This window comes from Dermacentor silvarum, chromosome 10, assembly GCF_013339745.2.
Source record: "Dermacentor silvarum isolate Dsil-2018 chromosome 10, BIME_Dsil_1.4, whole genome shotgun sequence".
In the NCBI taxonomy this organism is placed as follows: domain Eukaryota; kingdom Metazoa; phylum Arthropoda; class Arachnida; order Ixodida; family Ixodidae; genus Dermacentor; species Dermacentor silvarum.
In genome coordinates, this window is record NC_051163.1 from 123770449 (window position 1) to 123788937 (window position 18489).

An 18489-nucleotide genomic window follows, 5' to 3' on the forward strand; every position below is an offset into this window, starting at 1 on the left:
TAGCACAACATATGTACGTGCTTTCCACAGTAAAGTCAGGACATGTGAGCGTTTTGTAAGAAAGGGTACAGGAGGATGAAAGCTTTTAGATCCGGCAGATTGAGGGAAAGGAAAAAGACAAGAAAACAAACAACAAAACAAGGCAGCGCATCTAGGTTAACCAGAGGAAGTGGTTGTCGCCTCCCCTGCGTGGCGGAAGATGTTGTGGCGATTGCAATAAGAAACGAGGGAAGCAGCCTGAGCGTATCTGCAAGAAAAAGTGCAACACAGTGTTCATAATGTTAGCAGATCTCTCGAAATGCCACCGGCAACACTTGATGCTTTTGAATCGCAGTTGTAAGTTTGCTAAGTATATGTCATCGTGTACGCGTTAGAACATAAAATGTTTGAGTCACAACAGCATCATGGACAAGTCATATAGAAGGGTGTCTCTTTCAAGTGGCCTTGAATTTGTTGAATAGGTTTGAATAGCTGAATACGTTTGAATAGGTTTGAATTTGAATGCTGTGAAAACTAAAATAGCTGCATAAAAGAAAAAAAAATACTTCGCGCTCTTGCGCTGCCCCCATATGCCCGAGCACAACCGACGAATTAAACTGCGATTTGTTTCTGCTTTTTCGGTGTATTTCCGAAATGAGCTGTGATATTTCCACCACTGCTGCTGATTCCATTCAAGGCAATATACACGAGATCGGTGACACATTAAGACCACATCTCTGCAGAGAGTCAGCGCAAATATTGTGATACTGAAACGGTTAGATGACGAAGATGTGTTTTTTTAAGTGTCCTGTTATACTTGGTGGAATTCACACCGATACACCTCCATCAGAGCGTATTTTCCCGTCCCTTTGCACACTACCCCTAACAAGTGAACGTGTCCCTTTCTCTTTCTCCCGCACAACGCAGCACGTAGTGCAATGCGTCATCGTGGCCGTGAAGACGATCGGCAACATCATGTTGGTGACGTTCCTGCTCAACTTCATGTTCGCCGTCATTGGCGTCCAGCTCTTTAAGGTACGCTTCACGAAACACGCACAATATGTTTGGCTGTCGAGAAGCAACCACGTGGGAAGTCTTTCAGACGTGCGTTTCGCTTACGTTCGGCGTAAACGAAATAGGCGCGCAGTTATACGCGATATGCCACTCCCAACTACTCTAAAAACGATGTAATTCGTTACTGAGATATATACGTGCTATTGCGATATGGGTTTATTGGGGCGCCTACGGAGCTGATTCCGCCCCGAATATGAGCATCGTCATTGCTCATACTCAAATGTAAGCGCGGACACCGAAAATACTACGATGCTGCGCTATGCGCCTTCTCATGCCACTTTTTAATTTCTAGACGCGGCAAATATTGAGGCCGTTTAAGGAAATGCATTTCTCCGTTGCTTGCGTGGCGAGATAACATACACTCAATATTTAGACGCTATACCAAAAACGTTTACGGATCACGGGATCTCAGAAAACGTCCAATTTCCGAGCAGGCTCATAACGCAGCCTAGTGTTCGCGTTTACAGCTTCTACCAGTGTATGTGAACAATATTGTGATGTTCGGTTTTATTGCAGGCTGCTCGGAAGTGGGACATTTTCTGAGATCCCGTGATCCGTAAACGTTGTTGGTTGACTGAACAATCGTCCACACTTTGTCTTTCTAATCTCATAAAAATGCGGACTGTTGTCGTTTCTAGAGAAAAAACAAAACAAGAAACAAAAAAAAAACATGTTGTAGAACATGTGTAAGCTTACTTTTGGATAATCTAATATTACATTTGACACAGTAAGGAAGCTTTACTAGGGTCAAGTTTTGCTTCATTATAGGTCGTGCTACCGCCGAAACGTTAGCAAATAAATATGCGTCTTTTTAAAAGTGCGCCCATTTATTGTTAATTGTACACCGACCAAACGGAATCAATGTAGTATATATATCAGGTCAGGCGTTGGTGTCTAAATGGCTGATATACAAGACAAGCTTAACAGGGAATATCAGAACCTACTGCAATCTTCGAAATTATACTTTATTAAACTATTGCATTTTGTGCTTTTTATACACGTTGGACTAATTACTTTTTCACACATGTTGCTGGACATTTGTTACATTTAGAGGTACAGTGGCAATCATGTATGTCCACCTTTTTAGAATTTCTTTATTTTTGGTCCCAGTCTATACATGTGCTTTCTTCCTATCGACCATCTCTGCTTGCATAATCGCACATTATTTTACACAGTGAATCGATTGCGTTGTCGTACACCTATGGTACGAACAATTTTTACAAGCTTAGCACCAGCCACATGGCCTTTATTGTTAAAGAATGTGGTTGTGGTAAAAGGAAAATAATCACCAGCAAAAGTATGAGCATGCAACACTTATTGCATAGCTATCTCTTTCAAGTAACATAAAATATGTTTTGAGCTGCTCTCCGTGAGGGTCAGGGAACCATAGCAGGATGTTGACTACCGCATGCATATCTGATTATGTCTTGATAATTAAAAAATTGAACTGCATTTCGGTCTTTTGCCGTTTGTTCATGAGTATCATACAGCCTTTTCTAGAATCTAACTTGTTTGCATGAAAGAGGGAAGATGTAGAGCCATATTGATGAGCCGGTCAGTCTCAGCTGTGTGTAAGCTCTGATGACATTTCAATATAGGTTTGCGTGTGTAGGCGTCTCACTTTGTTTTTTATGTTGCCGTCTCACTTTTGTATGCGTGTGGTGTGTGTAGGGGAAGTTCTTTCGATGTACCGACCGGTCAAAGCTGACACAAGCAGAATGCCGGTAAGTGTTCTTTCTTTTCTACCACGCATTTATTTGCGCATTCACGTGTATTATTATCGAGGTCTGAGTAATGAAAGAGTGAGCAGCATGAAGACAGTGACGTCTACGAAAAGCATATGGAGCAGCTATACTGATACATTGATTCCTCCTCTTTTTTTATTTTTGTTTTTTCTCAGAAGCATGTGAATACTTTCACGTACATGCAGGAATCAATATTGATGAATAGTAAAGAGATTTACTTCATTTGCTAGTCTGTTTGACACTGGTGTGACAGAGGAAACAAGTCTCTCTCTATAAAAATGTGGCCTATTCTTTACGCCATCATCTTTACAAAGCTATATTGCTGATTTATGCCAATCCTCAATAGACCTCATTTCACCGCTTCACTAGTAGAAACAGTAATGTGATCTTTTATTTTGCATGCTATGTGACGAGTGCCGATTTGCCAAGAGGATTCGTAGGTAACAAGCTACCGTGTTGTCATAGATAAAGCGTGGTGCCTCAGTTTCGTTCATTAAACTGGACGCGGGAAACAGAAATTCTGCATATAATTTAAAACAAAAGTTTATAATCAATTATCTTTTTAAAAAACAACTATGGCCTGCAAACGTTAAGTTCGCAAATACCAGGTCTAATAAATAAGCATCCAAACATCGTGGGGCTCTTGCACAGCTCATATTTAACATTGTGATGGTGTAGGAGATTTGCACCGGTGTTTAATTAAACGCAACAGCGAGGGCTCCGAACCCCAGCATCGGAAAACGGTTGACCTCGTCTTCTCCCCTTCTTGCGCTGCCGGCACATACCAAACTAACACAAATGCCCAGGGCAAAAGCGCAATCCCAGTGCTGCCTAAGGGATACGGTGCTAGTCCGAGTTCTAGGGTTTGAGCCTCGATATGTGGACAAGTTCGGCAGCCGGGGCCGCAGACACAGTGGGGGCAGCCTCGTATTTTAAGTCAGTCACTTGGCGCATCACCTGATAGGGTCCTACGTAACGGGGCATCAGCTTTTTGCGGAGGCCCACGGGACGTTGAAGTCGACGCTGCAGCAGTCAAGTCAAGCTGAGGATCAGAAGCCATGCTGTAACAACACATACATTAAAAACAATTTTCAATCGAGAAATGCTATTTTTGGGGCCGTGACATCTGTATGTTCCAGCGTAACTTGTTTGCCTCACGAGATTACTGTCCTTATAGCATAAGTACTTGCAGTCAAGTCATTCTGACGCCAATGAAACAGATACAAGAATTTGCGCTACAATAGCTTCACAAAGTATCAATCAACTAGCCCAAGAACAAGTTATTTTAGTACCTGCAGTGTTTACTTTGATGTTTAGTGTAAGTTTACCAGGCTTAGAAAAAGTGTGTTGTGAATATATTTCTTTCTCAACATTTGTACGCTGATGAAATTATTGCAATATTGGTGTTTTAACTGATTTCCAAATTTAAAATTTATTATGTGCCTTCCCTTTCGTTGGTGCGGTGCTTCCAGTCAAGCTATTCTTATGCAGCTTATATCCTATCGTCCCCACCAAAAATATTTTCTATTTGTACATCTTCTTAAATTTCTGCATTACTAATGCTGCAAATATATTTTTAATATAAATATATATCTTCAGTTTTTGATAATCTTACCCGTAATCTTATTGTGCCTGGCGAATGATTTTTATTGCACTTTGAGAGTGGCATGACACTTAGGCCGCTCTTCTGATTTTATCCAAGTCTCCTGAAGTTCTATTTAATGAATGAATAAAGAAAACAAGCATTGCACTAAGCTTTTCTTGCGGTATCGCTGTTAAAATTCCCGTCACAAAAAGTTAAAGGTCAAAAGTAGCGTCTCGCTTGGGACGCGTCGCTTGCAGTGTGTCTTAACTTTTTTTCGTTGCATTGTCGCAGGGGAAAGTTCATCGTGTACGCCGAGGGCGATATAACGCGACCGTCCGAAGAGAGCCGGATGTGGGAACAGAACAACTTCCATTTTGACGACGTCCTCAAGGCCATGCTGACGCTCTTTACCGTGTCCACCTTCGAAGGGTGGCCCGAGTGAGTACTGCCTGCTTTTGTAGCTGTGGCGTCCCGCTGCGGTTCACGTGATCGTGGGACCGAATCGCGGCCACAACTGTCACATTACGATGGCTGATACCCTGCGCTGATACTCTGGTGCGATATAACACGAGACGCTCAAAATTTATCTGAAGTCGGCGGCGTCGGCCATTGCCCGCTATGCTGACCAAGACACAAAGTACAAGTTAATTCAAGTTTTCCACATTCCTTTTCTAAATACTCAGAGGGTTACGCCATCCGCATTGGCATTATGTTAACTCCTGTGAAGCAGCGCTCATGTCGACCACGCACTGTTACCTGCTTTAAGATCTGCAATATCCCAGCAGGAGCTAAAATTACACAGGAAACTCTGTATGTCAAAAATATTTGTTTAATGACCCTTTAACGGCGGTTAAAATATATTTATAAAGCTTGCAAGAGAGGACGCAATTTTGTTCTATGAGTGCGATTCTGATGATCATATAAGCAAGACCACGCGCAAAATTTCTCTCAAAAAGGTGAATTTTACTAGGGAACTTTATTTTGGGGCGCTGCTCTTAGGCGCCCGTTCTTGCGCATGAGCGTCGGCGTCCCTCGGCTTAACCGAGCGAATGAGCAGAGTGAGGGGTGAAAAGAGCGAACGCGGACAGCAGCTGGCGATGAAATACGGCGAGAGCAAAGAGAGCGCGAGGCCGAAAGCGGAGTAGAGTATGGTGCAAGCGTGAGAAGAAATGGGTAGTGCCGAATAAGACGGGCTCTCAGGTGATGATGGCTACGAGATGGCGCCAGAGGAGCGCGCGTCGTCTGTTCAGCGATGGCATGCGGCGAGCGCATCCAATGATACCATATATAGAAACAAAGCGCTGCATGAGCGGAGGTCTGTCCGCGGCGGCTGCTATGAATCGCTCCCGCGCGTGACCCACGTGCTGCCTCTCGCGATCTCCCGATTAGCGAGGCAGTCGCGCCACACTTCGCTCCGTTTGCAACGTACCTCAGGAGACAGATTTTCCGCGCAAGCCGATATATCGCGAAATGAAAACATGTGTTGAGCTGCGCTCAAATTTCGCATTAGGGAGTATCGTAATCGTTGGTGAATTTTTTACACGGTAACAAAGCTGGACTTCATTGCACGCAATTGAGCGTACGCTCCTAACATCACGTCCAGATTCTTCTCCATGGTTATTATATAAAGCAAGACCACCCTGCAAATGGTTTCTGTCAGAAAGGTGAAAACTTCATAGGATTTTTTTTACGCTGTAACCAAGGTGGTTTTCATTGAACCAGTTTGTGTATGCTCCCAACTTTACTATTTCATGGCTCCTTGCGCCATCTGATGTTATTTAAGAGAAACACAAAATTGACGCATACCATCTGGAAAGCGCGCGGAGCAACACGGGTGCTCAAATTGTCTTCAGGCCTGCACAAAGAACAAGCGCTGGATGAGCCGTTCTTGTCCTTTGTCTTTTTCGGAAGTTTGCGCTTGGCGTGCTGAGATCGTCTTCTGTCCTTAAAGGGTTAACAGCGCAAATGCCGTTCAAGTTGCATTAAGGGAGAAGCGGGCTTGTCTCATACAATTTATTCGATGATGTGCTTTTATCTGGATGGGTAAGTATCACTACAACAGGAAGGTGGTCATTACAGTCATTCCAGGCTTGCACGAAAGAAAATTCACCGAGGATAACGATACTCCCTAATGCGAAATTTGAGCGCAGCTTTGTACGTGTTTTCATTTCGCGATATATTGGCTGGCGTGGACAACCTGTCTCGTGCGGCGTGTTCCAAACGGAGAGAATTGTTGCGACTGGCTCGCTAATCGGGCGCTTGCGAGACGCAGCGCGCGGCTAACGCGTGGGCGCGATTCACAGCAGCCACCGCAGACAGACCTCCGCTCATGCAGCGCTTTGGTGAACAGACGACGCGTAGAGTTCCTCGATGCGCGCGCCCCCGCGAACTTAGTCGAGGCGAGCGAGGGCACCGAGGCACTTAAAGGGCCGTTTATAGTCCGACGTAACGCTACCTCACGTTGGCGAAAACGAACCCCTCTATAGTCGAGCGCACCGGCGCAGCCAACGTAACCGGCGGCTTCCGACGCGCCTCGACGTGCCCGGCGCTGAATTGGTTCCTGACCCATTCTCGCGCTGGTCGCGCCGACTTCGCCGACCCACATTGCATTTTGCGCGAAGAAATAAATGCGCCCACGCCGCTTCGCCGATGGTTTAAAGCGGCGCGCCGGCTTGGGATCGTTCTGAGCATGCTCCGAAGATAACAGCCGACGGCGCGCGCGTCGCAGTATAGAGGAGGTGGCATTTCGGCTGGCGCAGCGCAACCGGCGTAGCGTGGCTGGCCGCGAACGACGCTGGCCCGCGCGCCGATAACGTCGGACTATAAACGGGACGACGCGCGCTACTCTGGCGCGATCTCGAAGCCATCGTCGCCACAGTCCGTCTTGCGCGGCACTACGCTTTTCTTCTCACGCATTCGCCATAGCCTCTTCATCCGCTACCGCCTCATGGTCCCGCAGCACCCTCCTCCGTTTTCCTCCTCGCGCAGTCTTCGCTCGCGCCATCTTTCATTGCCCGCTGCGCTCCACGTTCGCTCGGTTACCAGGGACAACACCGACGCTCGCCGTAGGAACAGGCGCCTAAGAGGTCCGCTGTACAAAGAATGAAGGTGGGTTTAAAGAACGGGCGTGGGTTGGATAGATGGCCTTGCAATGGCTTGTGCAGTATGAGATGCCATGAGCTAGATGGATGACAGAGTTTAAGAGTTGTGATGGCGAAATTTATGGAAGAGACAGATCCGGCAGACTTGACTACTGCATGAGAGGTGTGGTTTCCTGACATCATTATGACATTTATTTATTTTGATTGTTTACATGGAACATGGCTCTCTGTCTAACACTGCTGCCCATAGTTCTTAAAAAAATATTTATTTGCCATCCCACCGTGGTTTCCCCTCGGCCAGTCAGTCAGTCTCTCTGTCAGTTGTCTATCCGCATGTATATATGATCATTATATGTGCGCCGGCATCTATAAGCAGCGCACGTTGACCTCACAAGTGTAGAGCCCGTGAGCATACCTTTGCTGTGTGCAACCAAACACTATATCACGGCGTAAACCATGCACATGTACATAGCTCCTTATAGGTATCTCTAATGCGCACAGACCTCCTAATAAGATATAGCGCATTATATTAAACGGTTTCCTTGAAATTTCTTATATTTGGCGTAACCCCATTCTTTATCCAGTGCATAGCTGCCGATTGCTGGAGAACCCACTACAACGAGTATGTGTCATTGTGACACATGGCGATTAGAAGCCTTAAATGTACATGCATACCTGTACTGTGACACGAGGCGTATATTCGTATATTACCATGTGTCGTTTTTCTCTGATCTAACGTTTCTCCTAAACATTTTTCCTTCACAAGGATCAGTTCTCACCTGCATCCTCGTAATATCGATACATTGATCTCGCACAGTGTGCATCTACATTTCGGCAGCTTGTATACGGTGTAGCCCACAACACGAACATTGCATGGTATGGCAAGTTGTCACTTGTGTGGCGCACAAGCATCAGCAACAATATTACACGTCGCACAGAAAGACAATAACGATCGTTGTAAACTATCGCGTTTAGTTCTGTAGTACTTATTTAACCAGATTACGAAACCTTCGCTTTACATACATTCAACCATGTGCGTTGGGTCTGCATAAGTTTTTATCGCGCGAATTTGGTTATGATTCTCGAAGATTTGAAAAGACTGCCGGAATTCCGGAATTTTTTCTTCAGCATTGCAAAAGCTGATCTCAGACGTTTCCACACAATTTGCGGTGACACCTGTCACCTGTACTACGTTTAGACGTTGCGTAAAGAGAAAATATCAAAAGATGTTGGCGGGAATTCGAAAGAACTTGCGAGAGATACTGCCCAATTCACTGTCCAGATGCATGTATGGTATTGATAACTAATTTTACAGTCAACCAGGTTATGACAGAGAAAATACCGCGAAGTGATATTGTCACGTAGTAGTGACGGTGACGAAAACAGTCGCAAAACTGTGAATGACTAAACGGACTTTTTATTGGGCGAACCTGTGCCCACAAGCGCAAGTTGCACTTGTCGGTGATTGTCGAAATCTGATCAGCGGTGAAACGCGTCGGCTTTCATACACGAGTAATCGAAAATTCCAGAGTAATCCCTGGTGCCCGCGTGTCTCCCAGAAAGTACTAGTCAATTCGCGTCGCTGAAACAATCAGATTACATAAGCGTCGGTGACAACGGACAACGGATAGAAGCATCGATAACGTTCGTGAAACTTCCGATACATACCTGCAGGCGCGCCATGCGCCGAGCGATAACGTTTAATATTTGTTAGCCGGTAAAAAGCGGTCACTGGTGAAAGATAAACAAGTACACGTATCAATATCGTGTCAATTTACGTGTGTTAGTATGTCACTTTTAGGTGTACGTGTTCGTCAGATGTGTCATGTATTAATGCTTTTTTTTTCTTTGCAGCCTCCTGTACGTGGCCATCGATTCGAATGAGGAAGACCACGGCCCGTTGTACAACTATCGGCCCCTAGTGGCAGTGTTCTTCATCGTATACATCATCATCATCGCATTCTTTATGGTGAACATCTTCGTCGGCTTCGTTATTGTGACCTTTCAAAACGAAGGCGAGCAGGAGTACAAGAACTGCGAACTCGACAAGAACCAAGTGAGCGGCATGCCTTTTCTCTCTCAAGCGATGTAAGGGCTGAATGCTGCCGACTTAGCTTTACTAGTCTTCATGAATATCGCCCAGAGCTTGGCTGGGGCTGTAGAACCTAACAGTCGACTACAGGAGTCAGACCCTCTGGCAAATGTAAATACAATTATCTCGCTATGTGCGAGTGTGTTTCGCAGCTCGTCACTTTCAACATTGAAAAACTTAGTGTTTCGAGCTTTATACATAGGGCTGAAGTCGCCGTTCAGAAGGCGCCTCAGTTAAACAAAAGTTCTTCATAGAAAGCTTCTTAAAGCATTCTCGGGAGTCCGAAGGTCCCGGACGTTCATGAGTTATTGGAAAATTGTGGCCAATTTCCGTTGTCCGCCTCTGCATTACTCGCGTAACCTGTCTCTGTGACTTAAGTTTAGCGTGCTCTAAGTCTTGTGAAAATGCTAAACATTAACAAAAGGACCTTTTCTAAAAAAATATTGCAATTTTAGATATCTTTGTCATCGACTAGAACAACGGAAATAGTGAATGCCAATTAGAAGAGCCAGTTACCAGCAAGGGGGTGCAAAGTTCGGCATTTCATATAATTGCGGATAGGTCCATTCACATAACGTGTGAAAATTTGTGATTTAGTAACATGTGCAGAGCCAACAGCAGGGACATTCAGACTTTCTGGCGTAGGATAACACTCCAAAAGCCATATCTCGCGTAAAGAGAGATTTCTGCGAAAATACTTGGCAGTGTATACACTTCTGAAGGTGCTGACATCGTTAGAAATAGGCCACCGATAAAAACGATACTGTTCGGTAAATGCATAGCCCTGTGTTAATGCGGCGTACGTGATTTTTGAATCTGTAGCAAATTTGGTCTTGCAGCTTAAATTTGAAGCTGGCAGTTTCCGTGCAATGTGTTGAACAAATTAGCACGTGGACAAAACTGTAACCGAACACACCGCTCTGCCTGTAATGCGAGCCCTTTATTAACACCACTATCAATTCATATACTTCAATTAACAAAACTTTACAGAAAGTTACCAAATCTCTGTTGCGCTTGGTGAATAACATCAGAAAAAAATGTCTGTGATGTGAGTTAGCCTTATCTTACGTCAGCCTTTGATGAATGCAGTGAGCGCACAAAGAAAAGTGTGAGCAATAATGAAACGCCTATGACAGGTTGACAGACGTTTCGATAAGGCGACCTGTCTTTGTCGAGGCAATTATGTGCTTCATAATCAGAACTGCTTTCGGCACGAGAAACCCCAGAAAGAAGAAGAGGCAATTACGTTATGTGTAGTATGTTAGCTTTTTATGGTTAGGGAGGTGCCTCCACGTGTTCTGCGGGATCGTTCAGATTGTTGCGCCACTAGCGATGGTTCGCAACGTGAGCTCACAGACCACATAAAACTTTCTTGCCTGGAATAACAATTCCCCATTGAAAAAGAAGTAAGTAGACTATGAAAATGTCCACCAGCCGTGTGAGGTATTTGACGCCTGCTGACGCCTGTATCCGACACTGTGTTCTCTATGTCTAGGCATGCACGTCTTGACTGTACTGCACGTGAGTGATCACTAATGGTGCCTCGATTTCGCAACCCTCTCCCGCGACACAGAGGAACTGTATCGAGTTCGCACTCAAAGCGAAACCCGTGCGGCGCTACATCCCAAAGGCCCGCTTCCAGTACAAGATGTGGTGGTTCGTCACGTCCCAGTATTTTGAGTACGCGCTCTTCGTGCTCATCATGACCAATACCCTCACCCTTGCCATGAAGGTGAGAACACGCCCAATGAATCGTTGGTTTTCGCGGCATTATTCGTATACTGGCATCACAAAAACTACTCTGAGGCTTTTATTGGAGAGTTGTGAATTATTTGCCGACTTAAAGTGCTATGCTGTCCTCAGAAATGCTGAAGAAAATGTTTGTCGAGACTTTGCAGTAAAGATTCGATTGAACAATTCTACATACATACATTACAGTTCTACTTACATTTGTTTTAAGCCCTTGGACTGTCCCTCTATCTGTCAGCTGATACTGTAGGATATCTGCGCTGAAGCGTAGTATTTACGAATGTTTCATTGTGAAGCTGAGATGTGAAAATTCGCGGTTCACTGTTTCAGTCATGTATTAAAAGAAACCACGTTAGTGACTTGTGAAACGACATACCTTTGCCTTGGCGATGTTGTTCTGCACTGCTGTCTCGCAGACCAGCCGCAGACAACCCCTAGAAGCGATGAATGAACAAGCTAGGAATAAGCAGCGTACACTGTCGTCAGCTTCGGCACCTCATTTTATTAAACGCGTGAACAGTCAACTGTGGTTGGTATTCGGCTGGTTTAATCTGCATTGTAAACGCGAGTAGTAGGTAAGCCTAGGGGAGTGAAAGACTGAGTGGTGAATATTAGGCGCATTTAGAATATAGGAAACGTCATGCACTAAGCACCGCAATTCTATTAGATATCACCTATCTCGGGAAGGTGTGCAGTCGAACCTCGACATATTGAACAGTGCGGTGATCGCGAAATAGATCGATTTTAGCCAGAATTCAATATATAAAATCACGTAAAAAACGCATCAGAAAACTTGTACAGTCGAATCTCGATAATTTGAACTCGAAGGGGCCCGAAAATTTGTTCGAATTAAAGGAAGGACTTATTCTTGAATTATTCGTGCACCATAGCACGATGCACTAACGGGCCGAATCAATATCACGTCGTGAATTATCACGGCGCGCAAGCACACAGCGAGCGAGGACCGCGCACCTGCCAACGCCGGCCCTTCCAGTAAACGAAACTTCAGGGCTACGCTGGCGCCGGGCCGGCGGTGGTGGTGGTGGGGAAAAAACTTTTATTTGTACGACAAAACGTACGAGGAAGTATGCTCGGTACGACCCTGAAGAGGCCGGCACCTTACACACGCTAGGTGGAGTCCCGCGCGCACGCGCGCGCGCCGCGACTATCGAAGGTGAAGGAGGAGGGCGGCATGGAAGCGGATTTGTCCTCGGCAACTCCGCCGCTTCGGTGGCTCCCCTCGCTCTTCCTCTCAACTCCCTCGTAGCCACGGTGTAAGAATAAGTGCTCGTAGTTCCCTCACTTTCGAATGTCTCCGTGCGCGCCCGCCGACCCGGCGCCAGCTTAGCCCACTCCCTGAAATTTCGTTTTCTGCCCTTATCGGGAAGCGAGCGTTGGCCGGGCTGGACCTCCGCCGCTGCTTCCTCTGCGCCGCCGCCGCAGCGTTCTAGGTCAACACGTGACCATAAAATAGAGGAAGCATAAGTGAGATGAGTTCACTGACATTTTCTCCGCGTGGCTGCGACGTCGGCACGTACATGCGTGTTGCGGTGCAACGCAGGAAACGGCGACCTTGCCATCTGAGAGAGGATGAAATTTCCGCGGTGCTTTTTTTTTTTTTTTTGCGCGCCGCGTTGAGGGGTTTCTGGGGTCTCTCCTAAGCTTTTGCTCTATGGCGGGGTCGGAGCATTAAGCTGGTCGGAGGCACCGCGTGATTTACCGCACTGCTGAGAGCATTGTCGGAGCGCGGTATGTTTGAATTAACCGTCGCAAATGCTTGCACGTTCGAATTGCAGGGCGTTTTCGCCCATTGTAACATACATAATTTTGAGGGGACCACAGCGTCAGTTCGAATGGTGTTCGAATTAAGCAGATGCGACTGTACAAATCTATCAATGAACCAATAGTGGCGCAGTAAATACTCACTTGAGGCTTCAAGCATAGTATTTATTCATTTGGCTGAAAGTACTCCAGCAGTGTAGCCTGCAACCGCGTGCTAAGCGATCCACAAGCGATAGGCCGGTGCCTTCTATTGCGCCGCAGTAGTGGCGTACAAGGGCCAACGCAGCTACAGCCTCTGTTGAAGTTGGGAGCGGGGCAACGTCGGAGCTTGCGGCATCTACTTCGGCAGCGTCTTGGTTTGACCGCTCAGCAGTAACTTCCGCTGCGATCTCCACGTCCGTCAACTCCGCCGCTGTCCCCTGGTGGCGACTTTACGATTGCTAGTTGGTACAACGGGGTCATTGCACTGTGGGTCACGTGACTTCCGCTTAACACGTGTTGTCATGGCAAGTCGTGGAGCTCCTAGGTGCCTAGGGACATAATCGCTTAGGGACTTCTGAGGCACTGGTCTGGCACGAGACGGTCTTTGGAGGGACCGCCAGTCGTTTGTCCGCAGGCGCGAGGATCAGCGGGTGCAAGAGAGAAAAGTGCGTCCGCTCTTACGCAAGCGGATACTTCGCGTCCGCACCGTGGCGGAAGCCGCGGTGCCAACGCGAAGCGGCGGTCGTTGGGGAGTTGCGGAGCGCAGCGTCGTGACACCCCAAATAAAAAAAAAAATATTGCTCCAGTCAGGTAGACAGCTCCCTCTCTGATAGTGAGATTATATTCGAATCATCAAAACAGTGGTCCGTTTATTTAGGAATACCATCGTTTCTCTCTCGCACCCGCTTGTCCTCGCACCTCTCGAGAGAGAAACGATGGTATTCCTAAATAAGCGCATTCACTATTTTGATGATCCAAATATAGTCTCACTATCAGGGAGGGAGCAGTCTACCTGACTGGAACAGTATTTTTTTTTATTTGGGGTGTTGCGGAGCGCAGCGTAGCAACACCCCAACGACTGCCGCTTCGCGTCGGCGTCTGGCACCGCGGCCACCGGGGCACAAACAGATCCGAGGCGCCGCCGTGGTTCACGTTCTCCCGTGCGGGGGCGACACAGCTCGAGGGCCCAGCTGCCCTGGAAAATTAATTAGCGTCCCGGCGCTGTCATGGCACCGAAGAGTCAGTGCGGCAAATATAAGGCGTCGTTGACGATGTCAAATTAGCTAAGCCACCGCGTGCGTACGCCGCTATGTTCAAATGGCGCCCTCGGTGTGATCGATGTGTGCCGTTAATAGTGCGCAACAGTCGCGAACGCCCATAGCGCCACCGCTATCTTCGTGGGTGTTGCGGGAAAGCTCGCCACCTGTCAACAGAGCGAACATGGTCTGGGGTGGCGAAGTTCGATATATCCGTTTTACGTGCGACCCCGTTCGAAATAAAAAATAAAAAAAATGCTATGCTATTTTCCTGATGATATAGAAAGTGTTCGATATACGCAATATTTTGATATATCCGTGTTCGACATATCGAGGTTTCACCGTACCACTCCTGCTTTTATAATGATGTCTCTAGGAATCTTTGGCAGCTTGCTCTGGCTACCATAGCGTCTGCCAGCGCAAAAGTGTCCTAGAAGATCTATCGCGCGTGCGCTACCATCCAAATAATGTAACAAATGAGTGGGAGCTATGATAATTGCTCTGACGTCTTGTCATCACTCGATACTGCACTCGAGATTGAGCAGTTTATGATCTGTTGCGATAGAACTCTGCATCTGCATTGGCCGGCGGATCTCACAGGCCGGCGCCCAAAATCGTGCAGGTCTTGATAAGAAACCTCTATATCACACACGTCGTTATAGGTTTATTAATAGAGTGCAAATCTCTTGTATTCCCCTCCTTTGTTTAGAGCTTGCAGTATAGCTGGTATATTCTTAATCAATTGAGCGCTTCCGCCTAGATGAGAGCTCCCATGTTTGCCTGCGCTACCCGTCGCCTGAAATGTGGTTCGCGTTCTATAGGTACGCCGCGGTGAATCACCGTTTTGTTTCACTACCATAACAAGCCATACAGTTCATTATGTACACGGCTGACACGTATAGTAAACGTTAAGATTGGCATGCAATGTTTAGCATTCAACCTGTTGATTGTCGTCCATTCTGGCTAATGAACTGGGTAAGATTTCTCGCATTATTACTTGCTGTTTAGACCTGCCCACTTATTGCAATGCTTGAACATGACATTCACTCTGACAAATTAACATGATCTAAATATTCTTAATGGGATTAGGTATTGTCTGTAGCTATATGTATAATGCCTGTATAATGTACTTTATACGATGCGAACATTTACTATTCGTACCTTACTACGTGATTACCACGCTTGATTTACAGTCAGCGACTTATAACACGGCAGCTTGTCTTTGTGTTGCCATGACATGGCTGTTATAGACAGCGAACTTGACAGCACAAAAGCGATTATTTCACCGCTTCTCTGAGGGCGAGCCACTTAGTGAAATAGCTGTCTTGGTTTCTTGTAGGGTACTCAGCGCACACTTCTGCTTCTGACTTTCATCACTAGTATAAATGGCGCACCTCATATTTACTTGCTTCTTAGCTTTCTGACTGTTTTAGCTAATTAGCCCCGATTCAAAACTATGTAGGTCATTAGAGAGTGGTTGTCAAAGGAGAGTGTCCCCAAGTTGCCTGTGACAATTTCTTCCATTTATTTATTTTGCTGTAGAAACCCCTTGCTTATGGGCTGGGAACAAAATTCTTCAATGTGACTTCATAATATGATGAATTTTCTTGACATTGTCGTCGGCCTTCTGCGTGGATGTGTTGTATAAATGCAGCATTTTTCTATTTCTCCCCTCATATTTGTCCTCGTGTACTTTCATATTTCTTGTGCTTTCTTTACTGGTGTTCACATGCAGCTCTGATTTCATACTTTCTCGTTCTTTTTCTTCTTTATTTCCTGTGCAGTATGTTGTGATGATGAACCAGTAACTCGCTAAGTCTTTACTTATGCTGTCATATCGATGACTCACTGTTTGGGAAGGCTCAGTGAAAACATATCACCGTAAGTGAGCTAGCGGAAGTCGAGCGACATGATGGGCCAACGTTAGTGCGATGAGCATTTTGCAAAGTTTGAGTACCTCACTTTGTTTGCTGTACATCCTAACAAACAGAGCTACTATACGTTGAATGCAGACGATTGTGTTAGAAGAAAGTAATTCGTCAAAAGTTTCACCAGTGTAGCCGGGTAACTAAACACCGACTAAGAACATACAGTTTTCGTGGTGTATTCACTCTTACGCCACCCTATCGCATAATTACATTTTGCTTTAGTCTACAACGCCTTTTGTACTCGCCCACAACTTACAGCTTGTTCTTTTTTTCGCAGTTCTACGGCCAACCCGAATCCTACACGTACGCCCTGGATGTCATGAACATGATTTTCACCGCCGTTTTTGCCCTCGAGTTCGTCCTAAAAATTGTGGCCTTCAGGTTCAAGGTAAGTCAATAGAGCGAAATTTAATGTCAGCGCAAGGGGTTACGGTTTTAGTATCAGCTCAAGGACGATCCTGGAAGACGAGACTCGGGAATCATATGAGTATTTGATTAAAAACACGACTCCCAACTGTTAATCATGTGGCCTGCTCACCCTTAAATAATACAAGTTTCCAGGGCGATGCACGAAAAATTTAAGCTAGAAATGGTTGCTGTGGCTTCATGCCTCGCATATCAGCTCGCAATTTCCTACAAAAAAATTTCCTGTTTACAGTCCTGCCTTCTTCCTGTGTCTTCCTTTGTGTCTCTTCTCATCGTTTCTGTACTGGTTTTGCATATCGTTTTTTTTTTGTAACAAGGCATTCGAGCAGTAATGCAGTGTATACTAAACTGGCTGTCAGAACTCTTACAGAACAGCAAATTTCCCGTGAGATGTTGATTATGAAGAACGTGGGTTACGTGAAATTAGAGACTAGAGTGTTCAGCATGGCAAGACGAAGACAGCAAAAGAAGACGACACGTACAAATTGTGTTTACAGTCACATTTATCTGTCTTCGTTTAGTTGCACTGCACATTTAGATCATGAATTCAAAATAACTTGCCCGACAACATGCATTGCTTTCTTTCATGCATGTAAAGAATCTGTTCATTTGAACTAGGTATAATTTTACATGTAGAAATATCTTCAGTCATGCAAATGTGAGCACTGATAGCTATACCGCCAGCATATACTTTACGTATGTTTCATGTTAATTAGGTTTAGCGGAGGGATCAGGTGGGGAAGATGGAGTATTTTCCTTCCAGCTGCTTCATTTATCTCCTTCATTTATCTCCTTACCTGCGTTCATGCTACGCATATCAACCGCAAAAATAATTTTCCCGCTCAGCTATGTGCCATTCCGTTAATAAATTAAGTGGTCGTACTTCAGATGTCTTTTTTTCAGCTGTTGTACATAATGCATTTGCGTGATGTTTATTGCACGTCCATCACTACGAAAATTGCTCATTAATCCCTTTCAACTGCCATGCTATGGCGCATAAATTTGCGCACACTTGCACTTATGTGTCAGGCCTTCTACAATATGCCTTGCGACAATCGGGCATATTGGAGTCACTGCAGAGAGAAGGTGGAAGGTTTGTCTTGCATTTCAAATGTCTAGACACTTTCTTAGCAGATATCTCATCCCCATGCTTTTTATCTGTGTCATGTTTCAAGTATTGAATCCCGGAAATAGGTTTTATCAATAGTAAATTGTGGCCGCTTTATCAAAGGAACTAAGAAGCGTATAGCTGAGCCTTGACGGGACCAATGGCCAAGGAAGCAATTTTCCGTTTTTCTCTATAAACTGTACTTCGAAGTGTCAGTTCCAATATTCATTCAAACTTGAATATAACAAAAGCGAAGGAAGTGAACGAGTGTGGTAAAAAAAAGGTGACTGATGTCATTGACTGGGCTGAGGCTTACCACGTTAACAAAAACAGGAGTGAGTGGAATGTGAGGCATACGTGATGAACACCTGAGTTCACATCATGCCTTAAAAAGACTAATTACCCACTGATTAGGGGATAAAAGTATGAAAAAGGGACAGGCACTGTGAACTATTCACAAAAAATTAGTTCAAAGGAGTGCTAACAGCTCCCTGAATACAGAAGCATACTGCCTGAAATTAACCACAATTTTGTCACTCTGAAATTAATAATCTGAGCACTCCAAAATTGTTTTCTATTCAGTTCGCTATCTTTTAAAGTGCAGTCCGTTCTGTCTAGAGTATGTGTAATTCACCATCCTTTTGTATTTGCAACACTGTGGTACCGGAAAACCATGCATGTG

The 18489-nt window shown here is 45.4% G+C and overlaps 1 protein-coding gene across 1 annotated transcript in view; it reads left to right on the forward strand.

Moving 5' to 3' along the window:
• LOC119466573 (muscle calcium channel subunit alpha-1) overlaps positions 1 to 18489 on the forward strand; it is a 456872-nt gene that overhangs the window by 376288 nt on the left and 62095 nt on the right. The window contains exons 26-31 of the mRNA XM_049657014.1: positions 907 to 1014; positions 2725 to 2777; positions 4675 to 4821; positions 9339 to 9540; positions 11150 to 11308; positions 16551 to 16661. Of these exons, the coding sequence (XP_049512971.1) occupies positions 907 to 1014; positions 2725 to 2777; positions 4675 to 4821; positions 9339 to 9540; positions 11150 to 11308; positions 16551 to 16661 (780 nt within the window). The remainder of the gene's footprint in view (positions 1 to 906; positions 1015 to 2724; positions 2778 to 4674; positions 4822 to 9338; positions 9541 to 11149; positions 11309 to 16550; positions 16662 to 18489) is intronic.